This window comes from Artibeus jamaicensis, unplaced genomic scaffold (genome assembly GCF_021234435.1).
Source record: "Artibeus jamaicensis isolate MK-2021 breed Jamaican fruit bat unplaced genomic scaffold, CSHL_Jam_final contig_685, whole genome shotgun sequence".
Classification (NCBI taxonomy): domain Eukaryota; kingdom Metazoa; phylum Chordata; class Mammalia; order Chiroptera; family Phyllostomidae; genus Artibeus; species Artibeus jamaicensis.
In genome coordinates, this window is record NW_026521924.1 from 34,315,049 (window position 1) to 34,330,339 (window position 15,291).

Below are 15,291 nucleotides of genomic sequence, written 5' to 3' on the forward strand. Positions count from 1 at the left end.
GAGAAAAGTACTGCTTCGAAGGCAATGCCAGGACCTGCTTGGGTTCCCAGGAAGAGCAAAGGGGCCAGATTCTACCCCAATGAATTCAGGGCCTGGGCCTCTCCCATTGGGCTCCTAGCTGCTTTCATTGAGTGGAATGCCTTGCTTCTCCATTTCCCAAAAGCGAAACCTCCCTGCAGTTCATGCTGTGCCATTCTTAACACCTGCTGACGTGTGGCAGTCACCCACTGACATGGGGGCAGAGGTGACCGCGGCACCGGGAATTCCCTCCTTCCTTCATTTGTCTCTGCACGTGGAGGTCGTTCTTGGCCCGACTGGTTCACAGCTTTGTGAGGATCAAACCACAGCCCTGTGGCTTCCTACCCTGGCTCAGGCGCGGTTTCAGGAACCTGTAACCTGGATGTGCAGGGATGGACTGCTTCAGAGAGCAAGGCAGGCACCCCTGGGGAACGGCAGCTCCGGCCCAGGGCCAAGGCAGCAGCCGTGCCCTGTGAGTGGAACCTCTCCCGAGCCCGGAGCCAGAGAAAATGAACAGAAAGTCACTTTCCCACTGATGCTGCCGTCCAGATCGGCGCTGAGGGGACACTGCGTTAGTCCTGCAGAGCTGATTTAAAATTCTGCCAGCACCCTGGCGATCACGGGACTGCGGCTAGATGTTGGCAGAGGCTCGGACAAATGAGAGAGGAACACAGCCAAGCAGGGCACCTCGCCACACTCCCCAGCCAGGTGGTCCTGGAGAGTGTTGTGGGGATCAAGTTCTCGTGAACTGAGGTTTATAGTGGAAACAAGCCCTTGTGGCCTGACTGGGTGGCTAGAGCTGGGGCAAAGGCCCTTTCTATGAGCTGGCCACTGATGGCAACCTCTGCTAATTGGTTCAGAGCCTTTGATGGAGAGTCTAGCTCCCCTCTGGCCACCTGGCCTGCAAGTCTCACTGGAGTTGGCTTGGCATCTCGATTCTTTCACCAGCAGCATGGGGGCGCTAGACTAGCCTGCTAGTCTGCTAGTTGCACGAGTCTGTTAAGAACAAGTTTTGAGCCTGCACTCACTAGTAAGTGCATAATTGTTCATTTACACACGCCACACATGTTTATTCCACCAATGTATTACGCACACTGTAAAGAGCACACAGCAACAGACATAAGGATGTCTAGATGATAATAATTACAAATAGAAGCTCTAGAATCTTCTTTTCCTACAGTTCCCGTACCCTCACGCTGAGATGTGAACCCTCCATTTTGGAGGATGAGCCCAGGGGTCTGGAGAGGTTTCTCTAGATGGGAAGTCTGGACCCATTTTTTCAAAGTAGACCCCTTCGACCTGTGCTGTCCTACACGGTGAGCCACAAGCCATGTGTGGCTATTTCAACTCTGACTTGAGATAAAATGTGAAACTCAGTTCCTCAGACACACGAACTATAGTTCCAGTGCTCGATTATTCAGTGGTTAGCGTCCCACCCAGGTCAATGCGGGTTGCAGAACATTTCTGCCATTGCAGGGGTTCCTGTGGGAGTCTGTTTATTTCATAGACAAGACCACGTGGTCCAGCGTTTAGTTCCAGCACAGGCATGTGCCATGCAGCTCGGGAAGTGGTTTATAAACGCCATCTCACCTAGTCCCTGCAACAACCTCATGACCGAGGTCCTATGATTGTCCCCATGTCACGGGGGGAAAATGAGGAGAAGAGGAATGAAGCTGCCCAGAGATCAAGCCTCTGTGTTCTCCCAGGCGGCCCAGGGGTGTGGGTGTCGGAGCATCGCTGTTTGGGGATTTTCTGTGTACGAGCTTCTGGACACCCGCTCCCAAGGTTGGTCACTGCACATGTGTTTCTCTGTCCCACAGGTACAGAGGGAGCTTCTTGCAGGGCCGAGTACAGCTCAGAGCAAGGAGACTACGCAAGCCACTCTGGGTGCTGAGAAAAGATGGCCACCCTCCCCCACTCGAGGGGCCGGACCCTCGCAGGACCCCCGGGCAGGCTGCTTCAGAAATGGCAGGTAATGCTCTCCCTGGATGTGATTCCTTATGGGACATGAAAAGGCCCCAAGCTGCTGGGCTGCAGGTCGAGCAGAAGACATCTGTGAGACAGTCGGCATGACACCACATTAGGGCCCAGCGTCCTGGGCGAGGATACCCAGTGAGAGTCACTGAGCACCCAATCGGGGGAAGTGGGTGGACGTCCTCAAGCACCAGCCACACGTCCTGGGTACGGGTTCCCGGCAGGACCTGGGCAGCGTGAGTCAGAACTCGCGTCTCCACCCACCCCCCCCTTTAAAAAAGGTCACTTGATTCTTTCCTCGGAACCAGCGTGAGGTTGAAATAGGGCAGCGGATGGGCTGGAGCGTCCGCATGAAATAGAAATGTAAGTAGTCATTATGTGTGTGAGCTGCAGGGAACATTGCTTCCATGCGAAGTGGTAAGAGTCCCCTCTTCATGCTCGGAAATAAATAAAGGATGGACTAATGGAGACTGCTTCCTGGAACACAGGCTATTTTAAGTTGCACTCATTGGGCAACCGGCACAAACTGCTTAACTTCCCTGGACCTCAGTTGCTCCTCCCTTTCTCCCCTCTCCCCAGCGGTAATGAGCCAGGTCTCAGCCTTGCTTGCAGGGTGTTGAGGGGGGGAACATGGAGACCCTCTGTGCAGCGTCTGCAGGGACCCCTCTGGCCAGCTCTGACTGAGTCATCATCCTTTTGTGGCTGACCGTTGTCTGTTTGGCTCAAGGGCTGACCGGGGGCTCTGTATCATGGCGGAGGTTTTGCTCCCTGGGGACCCATCCTCCTCCAACTTTGTGTAGCTCCAGCACCCCCTACAGGCAGACAGCACTTTCCCAGGCTCCCCCCTCCACTGCCAACCCCCAATCCCCAAAGCCCTTTCTACCAGAAAGGTAAGGACAAAGATTAGTTTCTCTGTGAGAATTGAAACCCAGGTAGGTGTTTGCTCACCTGGATGGCCACATGTGGAATGAAATGCGTTGGGTTTGTGGAGTGGGGAGGGTTCAGATGGCGTAGGAGAGGCTGGGATGGGGGGGTTGGGGGGAGAAGGCAGAAATATGGTCGGGAAACCCAATCCTGCTCTTTCTCCATGTTCTGTGTTCCTCATCCCTCCACTCCTTTCCTCCTTCTCATGTAGATAAAGACCATGGAATTGCCCGCGGGGGTGGCTTGGTGATACCCACCCCTCCAGTACAACCCAGCAGAACCCACCAGTTGTCCCCACAATCAGAGTTTTTCCAGCAGCTCTCTCCCAAGCACCTCAAAAGGGTTGAATCAAGCCGCCCCTGGAGATTTGCCTCAGTCTCCATATTTATACTCCTGAGGCCCAAGCTGTGTGCCGAGGGGGACAGGCAGAAAAGCTGCACTCTAGGTAAATGTACAGGGTGAAGACAGACACCCTTGACTCGAATCTCGATGAAATGACATTGGTGGGTTGGTTAGCTTCCTCCTTGGAATTGCCTGTCTGTATGGCTACACTTCCATGTAAGTCTCACTTACCCAGTGGCTCAATGTCAAAGTCAAGTGAGCTCCTGTGTGTGGCGAGTGCTTTGCAGACCCTAAAGCAGATGGGTGTTGGCTGTTGCCACCTACTGAACATAATGAGTATACAAATGGGTGTCTGCCAAGCACCGAATGGCGTGGTTATTAGGGTCTCTGTTGTCTAGCAAAGGACAAGGTCAGTGTTAAGGGAGGAACCCAAAGGGGGCATTTTTTTTGGAGAAATGGGGCTTTTCCTGGAAATTCAGATGCAGGGAGACTAGAACTCAGGCTCTCTGGACTGGGGAATGGTGAGGAAAGGCTCAGGGGTGAGAACGGAGGGTCGCGGCAGGGTCGAGTGAGTCTAGGCGGGCTGGTGTGCGCTGGTGTGGGTGCAGGACATGGGAGGCTGCTGAACCCACTCTTCTTCTTTGGGTACCACTGTGCTAATTTCCCAGAGGGGCTGAAGAAATCGCCGGAAACTTGGTGGGTTAGAACAACAAAATCTATTCCCTTACAGTTCTCCCTCCAAAGACTTAGGTGAAGCCCCTCCCTGCCTCCTTCAGTCTCTGGTGACTCCAGGTTTCCCTGGCTTGTGGCTACCTCACTCCAACTTCTGCTTCCATTTCCCGTGGCCTGTCTGCTGTGTTTCTGTGGGTCAAACCTCTCTCGGTCTTTCTAAGGAAAGGAGTCATTGGATTTAGGGCCCACCCCAAATCCAGGACCATCTTATCTTGAGGCTCTTCATCTAATGACATTGGCGAAGACCCTCCTTCCAAGGCCAGGCTCACAGGTTTCGGGGGTTCTCTCTTGAGCATATCTTTGTGGGGGACCACCACTCAACCACTCTAGCGCTTTAACAACTTCCTCCTATCTGTGAATTGACAGGAGTGGCCTCCCAATGTGTTTCTGAGTGAAAAGGGTACACACGGACAATCAGGGGATAGTGTGCACATTGTCTGAACTCCTACTGTGTGCAGTTTTGTTAGGAAACTTGTGTTTTCAACTTAGATCCAGCCACGATCATGAAATCAGAAACAGCCCACCAGCAGCGGGCACTGCTCCACACTCAGAGGGAGGAGTTGCCCAGGTGGCTCCGGGAGCCTCTGTCCTGAGAGGGGTGTGCCAGGCTCTGGGGCAGGGCAGCTTCTTTTCGGAAGAAGGCCCCGTGGCAGGCTGGATGGGGCGGGCTGCATCCTTAGGGGCTGGCATCCAGCCACCACCTAGTTTGTCTGGCCTCGTGCTTTGGGGATGGGGCGGTGTCAGTCCAAAAGGAGGACCCCTGGCTCCTCGGCACTCTGCCCAAGGGGGGCTCTTTCCACACATCCTCCAATGGAAGTGGGCGCCACTTCCTGACGCACCCAGTGTGTCCACAGGCACCTAGTGGGAAAGCCTCTGATTTCATCGTCCTTTCCACTGATTCCTCCCTTTGAAGCCTCCTCTCCCGCTGGGGTGTGGGCCTGCCCCCTCCCACTCGGGCTGATGGGCTGCACTTCTCACCCCGGGTCAGCTTCGACACTGACACCGACATCCTAAGCACAAGCAGGGGGGCGCCCATGATCGGTGGGTAAAACTGGACCCAAACAAAAAAGATCAGCATCAGAAACAGTCTGCATGTGGACCAAGAAACGAGAGGCCACCCACAGTTCAAATTCTCCCTGGGGACGTAGCTCCGCCCCCCATAGACAATAATCTCACAGCAACAGCTGGAATGGTGGCCGATGTCTGCGCTTTCATGTTGATTATTCGAGCAGAGCGTTGAGCGGGGTGGGGGGGGTTGGGTCCCTGGAGCCCATTTTCAAAGGGGGTCCCTCCCCTGCAATTAGGGAGAACAGAGAGGATGTCCACCAAGGGCAGGTGGGACCCTGCGGGACGTGGCCTGAGCGTTGGCCCAGGGAACATCAATCAGCCCCGCATCTAATTGAAGTGTCAGGGGACAGGGGTGGCTGGTGGGGACACTGGCGAGCCCGGTGGGCAGGTCACAGTGGACACCATGGCTTCGGAGGGAGGTAAAGTGCATGAAGATCAATACCGACTGGAAATCAAAGGGGTCTGGGGATTTTATTGCCACCGCTACCACTGGCCACGGCCGATATTTCACAGCGGAGTGACAGGCACTCTGAGACAGCTGGGTGTTCGGAGACGCAGTGCTGCAGCTTCAAAGGGAGTTTGCCCTGGGCCGTCCACCCTGTTCAGACATGTCTCTGGTCCCCTTGACGGGGTGGGTCCTGGTGGAGAGATCAGAGCCAGCTTCTCAGTGGGACAGCTGACCTCCCATGTCCGCGTGTACATTCACGCACGTGTGCTCATGCTTGTGAGTACATGCAAGTGTCTATATTTTGCGGGGCAGGGAGGGGCTGGGCCTGTGTCCTATGGCCGGACAATGACGGGGTGATCTGTCCAGGGTGACCTGAGAGGCTATAACTTGGGGGAACATAATGAAACCCATCAAAGAAACAGAATGACCTTCAGGGCCAGGGGGGTACCTCCCGATCAAAAGGTAGGGACAATCTTTGGCCCTGGTCCTTATAGGCCGACTAGAATCAGTAAAATAAAATTTAAAAAAGTAGTCAGGAACACCTGTATCCAGGGGCTGAGATGAGATGTTAGAACCGATTCTCTGTCGTCTTCATTTTTGGAGAATCTTCCTGTCAATAATTCATGAGGGTGAGAGACAGAGGATGTTATAGAAAAATATTTTTTAAAAGGCTGCTTAATTTCCCTCTCTTTTCGACCATTCTGATAGCTCGGTCCTAATCATTCAAATTGACAGATGGCTTGGCAGTGAAGTCATGAGGAAGCAGAAGGGCAGAGGAGTTATGGCGGATAAAGACATAATTCATAAGATTTTATAGTGACTGGAGCCTCTGAGATGCTCCCAAGAGCTGAGTCTTCTTTTTAAAACCTTCAATTCAGTTGTCCACCCCACCCGAGTTTCCAGCGGCAGTGGGGCGGGGGGACTGGGAGTTTCTTTTCAGGTGTGAAATGGAGCCCACTGAGCGGACGTTCTGGGTGAATGTGCAGGTGGGTGGGCATGTGAACTGACACTTCAGAGAAGCATCCCCCTCGCCGAGTCACCACAGGGCCGGGGCTGAGCTTTAGCATTAGGTGGGTTTGATCCCAGAAACTCCAGCTGCCTCATTGAAGGTGTCGGTGAAAGAAGGTCCCAGGTGTCAAGTCACTGGACATGCCAAGGACATAATCCAAGCATTCTTTCTGGGACACCCACGACTATCGCGGGATAAGGACCTTCCCTAATACATCGCTGATAAATCGATAAATTTAGCTTCTCTCTCTCTTTCTCTCTCATGAACATCTGTCCCTGCCCTTCAGGGCATTTTCACCATGTCATGCACACTGACCGCGAAGTCAAACCACAAATCACACTCAAGACATAGAAGTTTATGAAGCCGATGGAAGTGGCCATCGGGCCGACTCACACCCAGTGGCAGGATCAGACCAGGTGGCACGTGGGCTGGAGAAAAAGCGGAAGAGAGTGGCTCTTGGTTTCTTTGTTTTTCGAGAAAAATTCTCCTTGTCCTTAGTTCTTCACTATTTACAGTAAAATTTTGGTTCCCTTGGTGAACACGTTTATTTTTGGCGGCCTGTCCCCAGGGGCAAAGATTTCAGTTCATCAGGACTCCGTTCACCCGGCTGGAAGGCCATCCCACCTTTGCGCCGGGGCCCGGCGTGGTAGCAGGTCCTCAGGAAGGAGTTTGGTTTTTTGTGGTTTTTTAAAATGTATTTTTAGTTTTTTGATGAACCACCGAAGGAGCAGAGAAGTAAGCCTCTTACCCTCAGCTTCCTTACTGAAGCTGAAAGGATGATTAAACCAGAACCCAGATCTTCCTGGAGAGTGAAGGAAGGGGCTGAAGACTTCCTTCCTTCCTTTCATTTCTGGTTGCATCATGGAGACGCGTTGGTGACAGACAGTCCAGTGGCTGTCTCGGGTGGCAGTGCGCTAATCACTGTGAAAGAAACTCCATCTTTCATTTCTTCGTAAAGAAGCCTTTTTGTCTAAAAAGGCAACTTTCAGCTCCCCCCACCCCTTTTTGGCACATTTGTGCAGAATGGCGATCTTTAACCTTCAGGACCATCTGTCTGACCCCGCCCCTTGGCCCTGTTTTACAGATGAAAGCTCTGATAAGACAGAGCAAGGCAGTGACTTTGAACCTGAAGATGTTCATTTGCATGTCTTTTAACCTGGGATCCTCTCTTCTACTTAGTGGGGACCAAATCTTAATTGGGGGGGGGGAGTTCACGTCCAAAGCCAGCCCTTTAGTCAAGAGCACTGCGGTCAGAATTACCCGTGGGAATCGGCACACGTGGCCGTGACAGTGTAGTTGGTATGTGGGACTCTGAGCAGAGGCTCCCCCAAGCAGTGCGTTTGAGGGCCATGGTGGTAAAGGAAGAACAAAAGGCCATCGGTGGAGCTGCTTTGAAGGTAACAGCAAATCCTCAGTCTGAGCAGGGGAGTGAGAAACTCTCAAGTGTCCCCGCTTTGTCGCTCAGAGTCTGCCCGGCGTTTGTCTTCAGCACTCCACCTCTAAAACCCTGGTGACATCCTAATCAATTGGTCTGCTGTGGGGGGATTAAGCTATGGGAGCTGCGGCTTCTGGGCAGGGTTGGGGACAGCGTGTTCCCAAAGTCGGGGTTTAGAGCGAATGTGTGATGGCTGGGGTGGGTTCTCATCGGCCCTGAACACCTGTCGCTCTGGTGCTCGCATAGGAACGGCAGGGCGCAATTCCACGTGGCAATTACTCCACGCCACCTGGAGCCGGCGGGTGCAGGTCAGCCGAAGACCCCGTCTTCTACTTAAGGGGAGGTTCACCACCAAGTCAGGGCATAAAGATGCTCTCTGTGCTGTTTACTCCCCAGGGGAGAGAGACCCACTTCAGAAGAGAAGCCGCCCGGATGTGCGCGCACGCGCACATGTCTTCGCGTTCAAGTGTTATTTTTCCATCAGCAAATGTCCTTGAAAACCCCACACATCCACACAGAGTGGGCGATGCACCCGTACACCTGAGCAGAAGCCTCTCCCCGCTTCCTTTTGTGGGGGTTACACAATTCCTGATGAGGTCACTGCCCTGACATGAATACTTTCCTTCCAGCGCGGGGCACAGGGGCGGAGGAACACAATTATCATTGAATTTTGCTTGCGTTTCAAGTGGGCTCTCTAGACTCTGGGAGCTGAACACCATCAGCCTGAAGCCTTATTACCGGTCTCCCAACATCACAGGTATTGACCCTGGGCTGCAAACAAGAACCTCATAGTTAGATTTGCTCTGTGTTTGTGTTTATGGCCACATCTCTTTCTCTCCAGCCGATGACACAGCAGCCTTTATTTATATTTTATTATTGAAATACTCGGCGTTAAAAGGACCCGCTCCATTAAATGAGCCCTGTTCCAGCTACTTCAGTGCTGGGGATACATTAAAACATTCCGTCATATGAGGAGTGCTCTTATATATTTCCTTAGAAACGCGTTTTTGGGGCATTGAATGGGGAACACTGATGTGGTTGAGGTTAATTATTCGGGCTTTTGCTGGGCACATTGGGATGCCCTCTGCCGGAACACGGGCTAACATTGGAGCACTGAAGAGGAGGGAGTCTGTGTGGCCCGATGACACATCTGGAGTCGCACTGATGGAAGGACATGTTCTGCTGAATGATGAGGAAGCGCCTGGGTTAGGGTGGTGCCGCGTCCCTGCAGCTGGCCAGGCTCAGGGCAGTGGACGCCAGCGAAGTTCGGGGCTGTATCTCCACGTGAGAGTCTAGAAAACTCTTAACTGAACTCAGGAGGCACTTTCAAGTTGGGAGGTCCGTCCCCTTTAGATCCCCCGACAAACTTGTGATGAGGGACTCTTACCGTCACTTTGCACACGGAAGGACTGAGACTCAGAGAGGCGGTCAGTGAGGTGAGGGGTCTGGCAGTCAACAGCATTCCCCAAGTTCAAGTAATTCACTTATCACCTTCAGTACTGTTGCGTCTGGGTGCCACCTACATGCTTATTTGCTTATGTTTCCTTTAGGCTCACTCACAAAAAAGAAAAAAAACAAAAATGGAAATAACATTTATTTTATTTTTTAATTTTTACAAAAAAACCCCAACCCATACATACATCTACTTTAAAGAGAAACTGTTTACCAAACAGGGAGCGCCACTAGCTGCCTCCTACCATTAAGAGACCGCTGCAGAATGAAAATGCTGGGAGCCGTGTGTTTTGGTAAATAACTCCAACCAGAATCCACTGGGGGCCGGAGGCCGTTGCCCTGGGTGTCCTCCTGTTGCTAAGAGGAGATTGGGAAGTGTTAGCGAGGTGCTGGGGACACGTGAGCACCCACCACCCACCGAGACTTTCCATTTTCCTGGTTCAGAGGGATGACACGTGGGTCGTTCTATTGTGTTATTCTGTGCTGTTGACCTTGTGAATCACCTCCCCCCACCCTGTTTGTGCTCCCGAGTCCCCCCTTCCCTGTCAGTGGGGTCCCTGCTGGTTTGTATTGTCTGGTATTTCCTCAACTTCGTGAAACTTTGACCCGTGTAGAGTTAGACTCTCCTCCTTTGACAGAGTTGGCTGCAGAGGCTGTGGGGTGGCAAGAGTCCCCGCCCCCACCACGGCAACCCGTCCCAAGACCCTACCTTCTCTGTCTCACCTGGGGGAGGGTGGGGGCTGCCAGGCAGCTTCAACCTCTGCATTTCTGTCGTTGTTGTTGATCAGTTACACTTGTCCCAACCCTCCCCCCCCCACTGCTTTGTTGCTCCCCCCACCCCTGCATTTCTAAGATTCTGAGACGCTGACCTAGCACAGTGGGGAGTGCTCTGGGGTGGAGGGGGCGGTGAGGGACCGGATATCTGCAGGGATTTGCAGACCTTGGTGGGTGGGAGGGGGTGGGCTCGTCTTTCTCCTGAGAACAATGGGGAGCCCTTGAAGGATTTGGGTGCTGGGGAGGAGGGCGGAGGAGACCATTCAGTGTAGGCTTGGAAAAGGCCTCTCCGGGTGCAGAGTGAGCCAGGATGGGGGCGGATGGAGGGGAGGCCAGGAGGCCCCTGAGCCAGGCCCAGCACCTCCGCCTTTAAAAAGGGCTTGGAACAAGTGATGCTCCATCCAGAGGAACGAAGGAGCTAGTTCGTGACTCGGGTCATCCTGGATGACACCTCTTGTGACACATTACAATAGGTAAAGGAGGCTAATGTTTGCTTTGCTAGTTGCCCCGGCTCCCAACACCCCTGAGATGAAACTGCCTGTTCTCAAGGCCCTCGGCAGAGAAAACCACAGTTTGGAGTTTGCGGTGCATCCGCCAGACTGTTAGCTGTGTGCACGCATGCGCGTGTGTTCATTTGTGTGTGTGCCTGCGCGTGCACCCTGTGTCCAACACAAACGGCAGGCACCACAGTGCACATTTCACTGTACCACTTGCCTTTTTTTTTTTTTACTCAACAACATTTCAGGGGTTTTCACAGCCAACACATAGAGACCCATCTGAACCCTGTAACAGGGAAGGGGCCTCCCTGTGGGGAGACTGGGAGCTGTGTGGCCACGCCCCCAGCGGTGGGCAGTGTGGGTCTGTCCAGAAATCACGGTGGACCGTGCTCCTCGCTGCTCATAACTCCGAGGCCCAAGCAGAGCGTTCCTCTGGGCAAGACCCGAGGCGAGGAATTTCTGGGTCTTTGAGTCTTAAGTTGTCCATTTAAAAGTAGATGTTTCCAAAGACGCTTTCCAGTTTATATTCCCATCGGTAGCATATTAGGGTACCTCTTCTTTCCTTGACCTTATCAAACTTTAAAAAACCCCAGAGATGGGTAAAAAGTGATACTTTTAATGCCCTTGGACAAGAGGGAGTTCCACTTGACCTTATATCCCCCTAGGGGTTCACTGTCCAGCCGGACCCTCCGGTAGAAAAAACAGGGATGGGTGATAAGACTTTTTTTAAAAAATCACAGAGAAGAGAGTTTCTCTTGACCAAACTCTAAGTGCACTGGGCACGTTGGATGCTCTCTCCCAATATTAATCGATTTGTCCCTCAGCCGAGGCACGATGCCCCGTCGGCTCCCAGAGAGCCCTCCTCTGCAGAGCGCACAGAGCCGCCACGCAGGCCTCCCTCTGTGCTGGCCAGTCCCTCAGACCCACTCAGCAGCCTGCGGGAGAGACTAATTGATTTGCAGGGTTCCGAACTCGGGCTGCTGCTCCGTGGGCTCCCGGAAGGGCGGGCTGCCGGGAGCAGGGACAGCAGACAGGGGACGCGGGGCTTCAGTCACAGGCCGAGCTGCGCCCTTCTCCTTCCTGAGAAATGGGAGTGGGAGAGATGGAGCGCTCAGCCCTTCCGCTTGCTGGTGGGACTTGGGGCCCAGCCCTGACTCCGGGGTAAAGTGCGAAGGCCCCCGGGACTGGGGCTGTGGGGAGGAAAGCATTGTCTGTCATTGTGAGCTGTCGTATTCCCCCACGTCCCCACGTCCACCCTGGTCATCTTCGCTCCGAGATGCTGCTCCTGGAGGTGGAGTTCGAACTCCTCAAACTCAAGGCCGCGTGAGGGAGGACTTGCTGGGCTGTGCGGAGAAGACTCTCAGTTTTAATCCGCCTAGAAACGCACACACAAAACTCATTGTCTCGTGTGACAGGGACAACAGCCTCAGGCTCATCTGGGCCCAGCGGTACTGGGGGCATCTCGGAGACTCGGCTTCTCCCTCTCTGGGCTCCGCTTTCTCCAGGGTCATCATCCCCAGCTCCTTTAGCATCGACCCCACCAGCCCATCCTCATGCTGGCCTGACCCCTTTTCGAGACCCAAGTCCCCAAACGGAAACTCAGCGGCCAGGCTGGGGCCACAGGTCTCTCCTGGCCCCGCCCCCGGGGCTTTGAGAGGCTAGATCAGGGTCGTGCACCTTGGAGGGAGGGGTTGGTTGGGGCCACCTCTGCCACAGCCTGTGAGGCTGGGCTGTGTCCCCGAGGCAGAGGGGGCAATGCAGGTGAATACACAGGTGCCCCAGCCATCTCTGAGTCATGGTTTGGAGACATTCTGCGTCTGTCTGCAGGCAGCCGAGGCCCCCTCACACCCCTGGAGGGGGAACAGCAGGCGGTGGTATGAGGCGTCTTAAGGAACTTAGGGACGGGTGGTGGACCGAGACACCTTCGCGAAACAGATTAGAGTCACACAGCCCGAGGTCCACATGCAGTCACCGGGGGCCTCGCGGTGGCAGGCAGTGTGTGGGAGCAGGAAGAGAGGCAAATCAGAACATGACACGGCCCCCGTCCCCGGGGAGGGCCCGGTCTGGCAGAGGGAGCCGGCGCAGACTGGTAAACAAGCCATTACAGATGCAATGCGGTGAGCTCCCTGATCTGATTAAGCCTCCAAATGAGGGATCCTGACAAGGCCGGCTGGCGAGGGCGGGTGGGCCGGCACAAACAGGAACATGCTGGGGAGGGGCCGCCGCGCTCCGACTGGGTCCCCAAGGCCCCTCCATCCGGCCCCCCGCGGAGGGGAGCCAGGCCGGCGTGTGGAAGGCCTGAGGGCTGCTGTCCTCTGTCATCCCTGCCCCCGCCTCGGATCATAAAGAATTTTTTTGCTGTACATCCTAAACGGATGGAAATTGAGATGCACAGCATTTAACTACTATTTACTTATTTATCTAAAATGCTAAGTGTTTCCCTTGGCAATTGCTAATAGATTCCTGTAGAAACGGAATGACATGTTCTGAATTCTGATTTTTGTGCAGAGAGAGGGTGGGCGGGTGGGGGGAGACAGACTGGCCAGGACCCTAGGGGCTGGCCAGGACCCTAGGAGGGAGGTGGGAGCACAGGGCTAAACTTAAAAAGAGAAGTTGAAACATAAGTATTAATGTGTGCCTATGTCCAAGGTTAAAAAGAGAGAGAGAGAGAGAGAGAGAGAGAGAGAGAGAGGTGGGGGGATACCTTCAATCCCCAACCCAAAACGCAGGCTGGTAGGCTTTTGAAGGACTTCTGCAAACCATTCTCATCTCGGAGTTGGAAGAGCCCCTTCTCAGCTCAGCCCGCCAAAGAAGCCCAAGTCTTGTTCTAGAACTTTCTAGGTGAAGTGTTGGAGCCAGTAGTCACGTGGAATCAGAGGCTGGGGCAGGATGAGAGGATGTGACCTCAGGCAGGGCCAGCAGGCCTCCAGGTGGGGCGCCAGGTGGTGAAGGGTCTCCAGGCCCAGCCCCCGGTCTTTCCCCTGACACCTCCACCTGGCAGGGGCCAGGCCTTTGGTTTTGGAGACAAGTGAGCCTTTAGGATTAGTTCTAACTAAGGTGTCAGTGGCGAGGTGAGACGGAATGGTGTCGCCGATGGTAAGCCTAGAGAGGAAATAACTTTAAGCGACATACAGACAACATCAGGGGACATTGAATCATAATGAGAAAGTCGTTCTCTTCTCAGTTCCCTGTTAAGCCTCTTGCTTACATCATGGAGCAAGTCCTGTTTTGACGCTAAAGGGTCTTTAACCTCCGCCTAACTAACTCTTTACTAATCTCCCATTTAAGCCGAGAGAGGTTAGGTTTCAAGTCCAGCTGGAATCTGAGAACCCAGTTCTGTTTGCATCGATTTTATTTTCTCAGGGAACTTCTTCTGCCTGAGACCTGATCTCCCCCAGCTCTGCTTCTTACAGTCGACTTTGGAAAAGTCAAATAATCTCCCCCCTTCCCTTTTCAGCCTCCCTGAGGCCCAGGGCGGTGCAGGGGAGAAGGTTTGGTTTTGGATTCAGCCTTCTGAGTCCCAACTCCTCTCCTTACTACTTCCCTGGGCAGGACCGCTTTTCCTGCCTCAGGCCCCCATCTGTACAATGGGGGCACAGTTTCTCAGTCCACATGCTTCAGAGGCATCTACCTACATGGATCCCTTCCCCCTGACCCTCGAGAACCCCAGGGATGTGCTTGTGAGACAGTGGCAAGTCTCAAGGGACAAGAGGTGGTGAGTGGGGAGGTGCTGTGTCAACTATCAAGGACTTTGTAGGCATGCTGGTTAGCGTGACAGCAGGGGACCTTAAGCTCGATGTCCTCTCCAGGGCTGGAGAAGACATCTGCAAGCCAAAGGAATGAGTGATGAATGGTTAATTTCAGAAGGGGAGCTAGTGGGGGTCTGGGGGCACTTGGGCAAATATATTCTACAAGGATGCATATGTCCCTTTTCCTGACCAGGGCAAGGGGGACAAGACAAAGGATCTGAATAATCCTCCATGCTTCCTTGGCAAGACAGCTCTGCCCTCCGCTCCATCAATTCATTCACATTGGCCTTGACCTCACCATTGGGTGCTGGCAGGGACCTTGGAGAATCTGCTCCTACCAGCACTGCTTCCTGTGTGAGCTTTTGGACGGTTTCCTCCAAATGTTTTTCCTCATCTCATTTTCGATGTGGCCCCACGGGGTGAGGAGGGACTGTCGTGGCCAGTCTCCATCCTAATTAGGGGTCTCGTCCAAGTCCAGACATTGAGCAGGAGAAATGCAAGTTCAATTCCAAGGTCTTTCCTTTGCTAAAACTCTTAAAATTTTGGCTTGCTTATTTTCTTAACTTCCTGAGACATGAAAAAGTAATTTTTGTGCCCCCCTCCATATAGACATTAATGATTATTTTCAGTCGTTTTCAGCTTTCCGTTTTTGCTATGAGGCACCTGGCGTTCCGGGAATGGACAAAAGCCATTTTTCTAAGTACTCGCATTTGAAATTATTAAGTGTTCATTAAGCACCCCGGGTGCAAAGCACTCTCGGAGATGTTTGTTTCTCAATTTTCTATAATTTCCTTATTTTTTTCCCCCTAGCTAAAGGCAGATTGAAAAATGAACTCAGCGCATTTGAGTGCCTGAATCATAGTTAATGT

At 53.3% G+C, this 15,291-nt stretch overlaps 1 protein-coding gene across 4 annotated transcripts in view; it reads left to right on the forward strand.

Moving 5' to 3' along the window:
* The window catches only part of ZNF831 (zinc finger protein 831), an 86,351-nt gene that overhangs the window by 40,058 nt on the left and 31,002 nt on the right, over positions 1-15,291 (forward strand). For 3 of the 4 annotated variants that reach the window (XM_053671344.1, XM_037153561.2, XM_053671346.1), the window contains exon 4: positions 1,839-1,990. In XM_053671344.1, the coding sequence (XP_053527319.1) occupies positions 1,839-1,990 (152 nt within the window). Of the gene's footprint in view, positions 1-1,838; positions 1,991-8,346; positions 9,015-15,291 lie in introns of those variants that run through there. The other variant, XM_053671345.1, reaches the window with a different exon arrangement.